The sequence below is a fragment of the Silene latifolia genome, chromosome Y (assembly GCF_048544455.1).
Source record: "Silene latifolia isolate original U9 population chromosome Y, ASM4854445v1, whole genome shotgun sequence".
Lineage (NCBI taxonomy): Eukaryota > Viridiplantae > Streptophyta > Magnoliopsida > Caryophyllales > Caryophyllaceae > Silene > Silene latifolia.
In genome coordinates, this window is record NC_133538.1 from 129,955,611 (window position 1) to 129,965,569 (window position 9,959).

Consider the following 9,959-nt stretch of genomic DNA (forward strand, 5'->3'; position numbering starts at 1 on the left):
ATGTATCCGCAGATTCTGGATGGCCGGATCAAGTCCGACTGTAAAATCGGCCAAAGTGCTTGTGATTTGATTGCAGTCCTAGGGTCGCATCGGATGTCGTATCCACCGAGGTGTACCGACCATTTAGACATTCTTCCCGACAATTCAGCTTCCTCATGATAGCTTTTAGCGGGTAGTTTGTCACAACATGTATGATGTGTGACTCAAAATAGGGACGCAGCTTGCGAGATGCTACTACCAATGCTAGTACTAACTTTTCAAGGGATGTGTACTGGTCTCACGGCAGCAGAGACTTGCTCACGTAGTATACTTGGTTTTCGTTCCTTTTCTTGCTCTCTCGACCGTAACAACACTCACCGCTACTTCGTGACGGCTAGGTATAGGAATAATGGTTCTCCTGGCTTTGGTTTTGACAAATAGAAGTGGCGGGTCGCCGAGATAGTGCTTCAGTCTCTCGAAGGCTTGCTCGTGTTCGGGGTCCATTCAAACTTCGACTCTTCCTTAGTACGTCGTAAAATAGCCCGCACTTTTCTCAAGACCTTGAAATGAACTCCGTTTCAGGTCGCTACCTTCCCACCTAGCCTTTGAACATCTTTAGGCTTCTCCGGTGATTCCAGTGTAAGATGACTTTGATCGCTTCGATCTGGCTTCTATCCCTCTTTGAGTCGCGATATAGCCCAAGAACTTGCCATAAGATACCCCGAAGGTGCATTTAGATGGGTTTAGTTTCATCTTGTATTCCCGAGGGTGTCAATGTTTCGCTAGATGCCGCATATGATCTTTAGCTTTTTCTGACTTCACCACCATGTTATCAATGTACACCTCCATGGTTCTTCCTATTTGTTCTTTGAACATGCGGTTAACCAGGCTTTGATATGTGGAGCCTGCGTTCTTTAGGCCGAATGGCATGACGTTGTAGCAATATATTCCTCTCTCGGACATAAATGTGTCTTCTCTTGATCGCAGGATCCATCTTGATTTGATTGTATCCACTCCATGCGTCCATAAATGTTAGCATCACGTGTCCATTGTTGCATCTACCATTGCATCAATATGAGGCAGTGGGAATGGATCTTTGGGACACGCTTTGTTGAGATCAGTGAAGTCCACACATACTCTCCACTTCCCATTATTTTTAGGCACCACCACTACATTAGACAACCATTCTGGGTATTTCACTTCTCTTATCTTCTTTGCTACCGCCAGTCTGTCTACTTCCTGGTTGATTACCTTATTTCTCTCTCGCCGCAAACTTTCTCCTTCTCTCTGGATGGGTTTACACTTTGGGTCCACGCTAAGCTTGTGTGTTATGATGGATGGATCTATGCCTACCATATCATCGTGTGACTATGCAAAGCAATCCATGTTATCTTGTAAGAATTTGACTAGTCATTGTCGTAAGTTCCCGTACATCCCGCTCCAATGAGCACGATTCTCTCTCGGGTGCAACTTATCCAGTTAACTGGTCCAGCTCTTCGCCGGGGGCTCGATGTATTCGCCCCGGACATGCCGCTTCGTAATTGCTATGCGGGAGGGCCGGCAAAGTGCCCTTGAGTGCCTTCATGTAGCACCTCTAGCTTCCTCCCGATCTCCTCTTATCGTTTCTACTCCCCATGGGGTGGGGAACTTTATGCACCGGTGATATGTCAAGGGACCGCTTTCATCCGGGTGTAGCCATGGTCTTCCTAGGATGACGTTGTAAGTAGAGGGGCCATCTATAACCAGTGTACCGACTTGCTTGTTGACTCCTCCCACATAGGTTGGGATGACTATCTCACCTAGCGAGCCGGGTCGTTTGCCCGCCGAAGCCTACTAGCGGAATAGTCTTATTCTCAGAATCCTTCTCGCCGAATCCCATGTTTTCTATGGTTTTCAAAGATGATTAAGTTGACCGAGCTTCCGTATCTACCAAGACCTTTCTTTATCGTGCGTTGGCCATTGACAAGGTGATAATAAGTGCATCATGGTGTTCTCTTTCATCGTATGTATCTCCCTCATCAAGCCGATCGCCGCGAGATCACCGTGAGATATTCTCGCGAGAATTGGTTGGTCTGTCTCCTTTGGTCTCGGTGGCATGCCTTTTAGTCGCTGAGTATGTGTCGCCGCTTAAGTTTGAGCCGCTGTTATCACGTTTATAATTTTAGTGCATGTGGGTGGGTCCGCCGCTTGACGGAACCTATCTTATCCCGCCGCTTGCCCCCACGTGGTAATAGGTGGCTCGGCCTTTCCTTGTTCGTACAGCGCTTGATCTCTCTTCTTAATGTGTAGCAATCCTCGTGTTGTGCCCAATATCACGGTGAAATTCACACTTCTTCTTGCTATCCTTTCTCCGGCTTGCTCTCCCATCGGTGGATTGGGCCACCCGACTCCATCTCCCATCTCTCTTAGTGCCTTCAAGATTCCTCCGACACCTGTAGTGAACCCATATTCTCGCCAAGGTGGGAGTAGTTGGTTTTCCTCGATTCTCGTTGACTCCCCTCCCATATGGCCTGTATCTCTTGTCCTTCTTGTTGGTGGTTTGCTTTCTTCCTGATTTCTCCACGGCTAAAGTACTAGAAATACTTGGCATGCTTTGTAAGTCGGCTCGGCTAGGATATCTTCCTCCACCGATCGCGGCAAATGCTTTCTCCGCAGATCGCTTCGAAACTATGGCAAGGATGCATAGTCACCGCAGATAGATCGTAGTCATGGTGGAGGCCTCTTCAAGGCTTCTACCGTCTGTTGAGATATCACACTCGCATCGCTACCTTCTCATTGTTAAACCGTATTGTATTCTCCAATGCTCTCTCTTGCCCCTTGGACGATTCTGTATAAGTCTCCTGCGTGCTTCCGTGGCTTTCTGCTGCTTGCGAACTGTTGAGTAAATGCGTTCACCAACTCAGCAAATGTAGATATCGACCTGTTAGGCAGGCTGACAAACCATCGAAGTGCTGGTCCCGTTAATGTGGACCCGAATCCTTTGCACATGCAGGCTTCCTTAACTTATCCTATGGCTGTTACCGTCATCATTTTCTGCTTGTATTGGCTGACATGATCAAAGGGGTCTGCTGTGCCGTCAAAGAGAGGCATGTTTGGATTTGTGAATCCTTTTGGCATGGCTGTGATGGATATGGTGTCCACGAATGGTGAGTCGGCATAGCTATCTAGAGCTGCTTTCTTGAGTGGGGGTGGTAGCCCTGGAACCCTACTTAGCATCTCCTTTAGTTCCAAGTACTGCTGATTAGTTATTTGGCTGAATCTGGGGTGCGCCTATCAGCTGTCTGCATATCTCCTCCTGATCCTCGTTCTGGAAGGTTCTGGTAAGTTCCAGCAGCCTGGGGGGTTGCGGTAACGATTGTCCCCTGCTGCCAGTTCACTTGCTAGCTTGACCCGGATCCTACTGCAGGTGTCTGATCGATTACTGCAGGACTGCTGACGGAGAGGCCACCTGTTTGTACCCCCACGCAGCCGGCTGGCTGCCAGCTATCTGGCATGAGGTATCCTAATCCTCGTGGGGTTATCGTTCCATCTGATGGTGTCGTAGCCAAATCCAATCTTGTGATTATTTCAGCTGGTATCGCCGTCGCTCGATGCTCCTTGCGTCGATCTACCAAAGGAAATCTTCCTTCACTGTCTTGTTCTTCGGAGTGTTGGATCGCCGCTTTAGGAGATCAATTTGTGCCCAGAGCTCTCTATCTCTCCTTCTTACCTCAAAGATCGCTCTCCTTTGATCTTCTCTCATGTTTTCCATAGCTTTTTGAAGATTTTCCACGCCGGCGAGCAGTAACTGCGTGGGATCGGGCGGCGGAGTGACGCCCGAGCTTGATGTTACTTTGTCCGATCCGGTCCGGGCCGAGACAACAGGGTCCCGGGAGGTAGAGAGGCTTTTGTTGTCGGTATGATTCTTGGGGTATGTCCGGAGCTCGCGTGGCCACCGTCGATGTTGGGCTTTGGGTAGACGATGGTGGTGGCGATGGTCGCCGCTCCCGACATGGCTTCGATACATGCTTTTCCATTGCATATTCGAATATCAACGATTGACGACCACAATGCCCTACCGGTAGGCGCCAAATGTTTAGGTCTTTTTACCTAAGTCGATTTAGGGTCAATGTAGTCTATATTCGTTGGTCGATTGTATGATGATTTGTACGTTAATAAGTAAACGGGAAATAAAGTGCGTAATGTAAATTGACACGTAAGATTTTGGTGACGCGGAAAACCCAATGTGGGAACAACCGCGGGAGGGATGGTACCCTGCCAAGTATTGCAATATATGAATTGGAGGATGATTACAATTATGGTACGAAGCTAATCCTGCTGGCCCTAGGTGCCAGGCCTGCAAGATCGGGAATGAACGTGTATTATTTGCCGAGATGTGATCTTGAGTGTTGATGTACGAATGCAGGTGTTTTTTTATGAATTTCCTTCTTGATTTCCTTCCTCTGCTATTTATAGGGTAAGAACCCTAGATATACTCTATCTCGAATATGGAAAGAGAATATTATTTCCATGAAGACTTCTTTCCTAATCCGGATTCTCTTGCCAATTCTCCCCGATCTCCCTAACTTCTCCCTAACTTCTCCCTGACACTCCTTTTCTCAACACGGGCGCCTACTGTGATGGGCTCTTGATCCTTCTTAAGCCCGTTCCCCCTTCTCCTGACTGCGGGCTCCCATCCTCCTCACCTCTTCTCTATAATCTTTATTTCACCAAGTGGGCTTTCTTTATTACGCTATTTTTAGCCCAAACACCAACTAATGTAAGGCTTGCGCCAATCATCATTCTCTTCCTGGGGTGTGGCAGTATACAATATCCGTGCTTCGTATGTCCACTGGGTGGTTGTAGCCTTACTGGCGTTCTGCTGTTCATTCTGACGTATGCCAGGTTTTATGACATGTATGAATGGTATAGTACCCACTGCCCCTGGAGTGAAGGCTGCTCCCAGGGTGGCAAGAGCATCCGCTTCAACATTCTGATCCCTTGGTATCTGCTGGATGTTAAAGGAGGCAAAGCGGAGTTTGAGATCCTTCGCTACTTCCAAGTAGGCTATCATTTTAGGATCCCTGGTCGTGTATACGTTATTCACATGGTTTACGATCAGTTTGGAGTCGCTATACACCTCGATGCGGCTGATTTGCAATTCTAAGACTAATTGGAGTCCTAAGATTAGGGCCTCATATTCAGCCTCGTTATTCATTGATTTGAACTCGCACCGTACTGCCTGTATTATTTGTTCCTCCTGAGGTGATTTCAGGACCAGTCCTACCCCTGCTCCCTTCTTATTGGATGCCCCATCAACATGTAACTCCCATACCTGCTCCCCTTTAGCCTCACTTAGGGTCAATATTTCACTGTCGGCTTGTTCTTGAAGGGTGGGACTAAAGTCTGACGCAAAGTCAGCTAGGGCTTGGGACTTTATGGCTGTTCGGTGTTCAAATTTCAGGTCGTACCCACTCAGATGGACATACCACTTAACCATTCTCCCTGACAGTTCGGGTTTCCTCATTATGGTTCTCAGGGGGTAGTTGGTCACGACTGAAATTGTATGTGACTCAAAATAGGGACACAATTTGTACGAAGCAGTAACAAGTGCTAAAACGAGTTTTTCTAGAGATGTGTACCTGGTCTCTGCAGGTAACAGAGACTTGCTTATATAGTATACTGGTTTCTGCATACCTTCGTGCTCTCAAACTAGTACAGCACTTACAGCCGCCTATGTCACTAATAGATACAAGTACAATGGTTCTCCCTGTTCTGGCTTGGAGAGAAGAGTAGCGGTGCTCAGGTACTGCTTGAGCTCCCTAAACGCCTTTTCATGCTCCTGCATCCACTCAAACTTTTGGCTCTTCCTGAGGATGTGATAGAACAATCGACACCTGTCTGAGGACCTTGATATGAACCGGTTTAGGGTTGCTACTCGTCCTGTGAGCCTCTGTACGTCCTTTGGCTTCTGAGGAGATTCTAACTGAAGTACTGCTTTGATTTGCTCCGTGTCTTTGCGTCACCAAGTACCCCAGGAATTTCCCAGAGGAGACTCCAAAAGTGCATTTCAGGGGTTTCAGCTCCATATGGTATTTTCTGAGGATCGAGAAGGTATTCTCCAGGTGGGACATATGCTATTCTGCCTTCTCGGATTTGACTACCATATTGTCAATGTAAACTTCCATTGTTCTCCCTATCTCCTCCTTGAACATTCTATTCACCCGGCGCTGATAGGTGGAACCAGCATTCTTGAGGCCAAAGGGCATCACGTTGTAGCAGTACAAGCCTCTGTCAGATCTGAAGGCTGTTTTCTCCTAATCCTTAGGGTCCATTTTTATTTGGTTGTACCCACTCCAGACATCAAGGAAGGTAAGTAGCTCATGCCTTGCTATAGCGTATACCATGGAATCAATATGCGGCATGGGGAACGGGTCTTTTGGGCAAGCTTTGTTAAGATCTGTGAAATCGACACATACTCTCCACTTGTTGTTCTTCTTGGGTACAACCACAACATTCGAGAGCCATTCTGGGTAGTTAACTTCCCTGATCTTGCCTGCTGCCAGGAGGTTGTGTACCTCCTGGTTTATCACCTCATTCCTTTCAGGAGCAAATTTCCTCCTTTTTTGCTGGACTGGAGGAAATCTGGGGTCTACATTTAACCGGTGTGTAATTACACTTTGATCTATGCCAATTATGTCGCTATGGGACAAGGTGAAACAATCCATGTTAGTACGTAGAAAATCAATTATCTGCTCACGGATGTTACCTGCACAATCAGCTCCCACAAGCACTATTCTTGCTGGAAACTGTGGGTCCAGGTTTACTTCGTCGAGTTTCTCCTGGGGAGGTGCGATATACTCCCTATGGACGCACAGTTTCTATAATTTCTATGCTGGACCAGCTGCAGTGGGTTTTAGAGCGTTCTTGTAGAAATCCCGAGCTACATTTTGATCTCCCCGTATCTCCTGTACCCCCCCATGGTATAGGGAACTTCAGGCGCTTATGGTACGTTGATGGTACCGCTTTCATTTCGTGGATCCAGGGCCTGCCAAGTATCACGTTATAAGTTGACGAACCATCAATGACCAAGTACCGTACTTGTTTGTTCATACCCCCTGTAAAGGTAGGTATCACTATTTCTCCAAGGGACTGTTTAGTTTCTCCGCTGAAGCCTACCAAGGGTACTGCCTTGTGCACCAGGTCTTTCTCGCTGAACCCCATGTTCTTCAAGGTTTCTAGCATTATCAGATTCACAGAGCTTCCTGTATCAACTAATATCTTTTTAACAAGGCAATTCCCTATCGAAAGGGTAATGATCAAGGCGTCATGGTGGTGTTCTGCCTCATCAGGTATGCCTGCCTCGTTGAATAAGATTGTTGGTAGATCCTGTCTGCTGACCCTGAGGGAGAACTCTGGTTTATATCCTTTAGTCTCGGTTACATGGCGCTTTGCTGCTGAATAAGTGAGACCACATATCTCCGACCCCCCTGTGTCCACACTCACGACCTTTGAGTAAGGTGGAGGTGGAGATGGTTGGGCATGGTCAGCAGTATTGACCTTTCCAGATTTCGCCCCCTTGGGGAGCAGGTGATCCAAGCATCTAGCACTGTAGAGGTGCTTCACTTCCTTTCGTAGTACTTGACAGGGCTGTCGTATACCTATCAAAAATAACTAATTAAACTAACTATATAGCTAGGGAAGTCAGGTCGATCTCCTCAGGGAGGCAAGATATCTGTAAGAGTCCGTCTATTTGGTCACTAATGGGGGGTGTTTATAATTTGATTTCTAAACTAAGAAGGTTTAAAGGAAGAGAAATAAAGAAAGAGCAATTGAGGCAGAAAATAGGATTAAACTATCAATAGAGAAGGGACATGTCCGGATTTCGGTTCACTACGGTAGTCCAGTGAGTCAACTGTAAATAACTTAGATAAATTACTGCGAGACGGATATGGAAAGGTCCTTCCGGTCCACTTTCTATCCTAAATTACCACTAACTTAACTTCCGTCCTCGTCAGGGTAGTCTACTGTTCATAGCAGGTCTATTTAGTCCAATCTTCCGATCCAGGATTAAATTTAACCAGATTAAAAGGGTGACTCAGAAGCGTGCACTCAACTAAGTCAGTGAATACAATTATATTGCTATGGGGACAGAATCTCACAATTAATTCATCTAACCTATTTACTACATCGTCACATTTCTACCGTAGATCCCCTAATCCTAACATGAAGTAGATTAGCTACTCATGCTATTAATGTTGTCAAAACAAATAACGATGAACAAACTAACAATAATCATAATGAAACGATAATTAAAATGCATAAAAGTAATTAGGGCAGAAAATAAAAAGAATGAAAACAAACAATTAAAATAAATGAAAGAAAGATTAATATTAAGAAAGGAGAAACAGATTACAATCGCAAGAATCCGGCGTAAAGAACAAACAAATCCGAGTTAAGTAACCCCGAAGGCAAAAGTTACAGCGAAGAAGAAAAGTAACACAGTCTTTATTGTCAAGATGAATGATAGAATACACATAGATGGAAAAGAGTATGATAGACAAAAGATACTAATGACCTAGTTGACGTGCGTTTTTATAGAAAATATGCTAAGTCCATCAACTAAAACAAGTTCACGGGCTAATTAAAGCCCACGCCAGCCAAAACCACTTGATCGAGTAGTTTGAAACCACTCGATCGAGTAAAACTCAAAGAAATCTACTCGATCGAACATAAATGTTACTCGATCGAGTAACTCCTAAATCCAGCTCTTCTTGATCGAGTATAGAAGTACTCGATTGACCAACCAATGCCATAGAAACCACTCGATCGAGTAATAAAACCACTCGATCGAGTATTCTTCCTCCAAAATAGCTCAAACTCGTGACCGGCTGCTCCGTACACCGTGCTTTCCCGCATCCCAATGCAAGATCTCACTCTGGAAAATCTTGTCTCCTCAAAATGCATGCAAAAAGGACGAAAATGGTACAATTCCACTACTTTCGCGTTCATTTCTACAAAATAAACAAAACGAACCAAAGTAGCCAATTCGGGGGCAAAATGCAATATAAACAGTACGAAAGTACATAGAAATACGTGCTAAAATAGGCTAAAAAGACTATAAAAAATGCACGTATCAAATCTCCCCAAACCGAACCTTTACTCGTCCTCAAGTAAACTAAAATGCAACTAATGGAACGGAAATGAAAACTCAGAGCTAGCTTAACTTGTCTACTTGAACCAATTTAATGCAGCAAAAAAATAATAGTCATAGCTAAGTAGTCAATATGCAAACGAGTTATAAGCTGTTTAGAAATATAGCCAACCTATCGACCTTTCAAGATCAACAAAATTGGACTCTCACGTGGTCACTCTTCTCTCATGAAGCAAAGGGTGAATGTTATATGTAAAAGAGAGAGGAAAAAACAATCACTCACTTAACTGCGACCTACATAGCATGCATGCAACAAAAATGAAAGACGATTCGAGTACTAATGCACACACTCCAACCATTAATGTCCGTCACAGCCGAGTTCTTACAAATGGTATGGGAAAAGTGAGGTTCAGGTGAGAAAAGGCAAAACAAGTTATGGTAATGTGGAGGTAAAAGCGTCAAGCTAGTTCCTAGACAGGACCATATAAGATCGTTCAAATCTCAACTGACTGAAAAATAGAGTACAAGTGCCCTTCATTTGGCACACAAGTCACTAATCTCATACACAATCTCCTCAAGAATATGAAATAAAACGGAGGAGTGAGACCGTCACAAGATAGGAATGAATACAGACGGACTCGAAAGGATAACCAGCTCAAATTTTTTCAACTTTCATTTTTTGGTTTTCAACGTGATTCTTTTTTTTTTTTTTCCATTTTTCTTCTTCTTTTCACGTTTTTCTCATCTTTTTTTTTTCCAATTTCAACTCTTTTTTTTCTTTATTTTTCTCCTTTCTTTAATTTCCACCAACTCCAATCATATACACACGGGCCAAAGTGCAGATAGA

At 44.9% G+C, this 9,959-nt stretch overlaps 1 protein-coding gene across 1 annotated transcript; it reads right to left on the bottom strand.

Annotated features, from left to right (window-relative positions):
• Positions 1-4,717: 4,717 nt before the first annotated feature.
• Positions 4,718-5,485, bottom strand: LOC141628909 (uncharacterized). Its single transcript, XM_074441992.1, has one exon. The coding sequence runs from the start codon at positions 5,483-5,485 to the stop codon at positions 4,718-4,720; it is 768 nt and encodes a 255-aa protein (XP_074298093.1).
• Between the last annotated feature and the right edge of the window lie 4,474 nt (positions 5,486-9,959).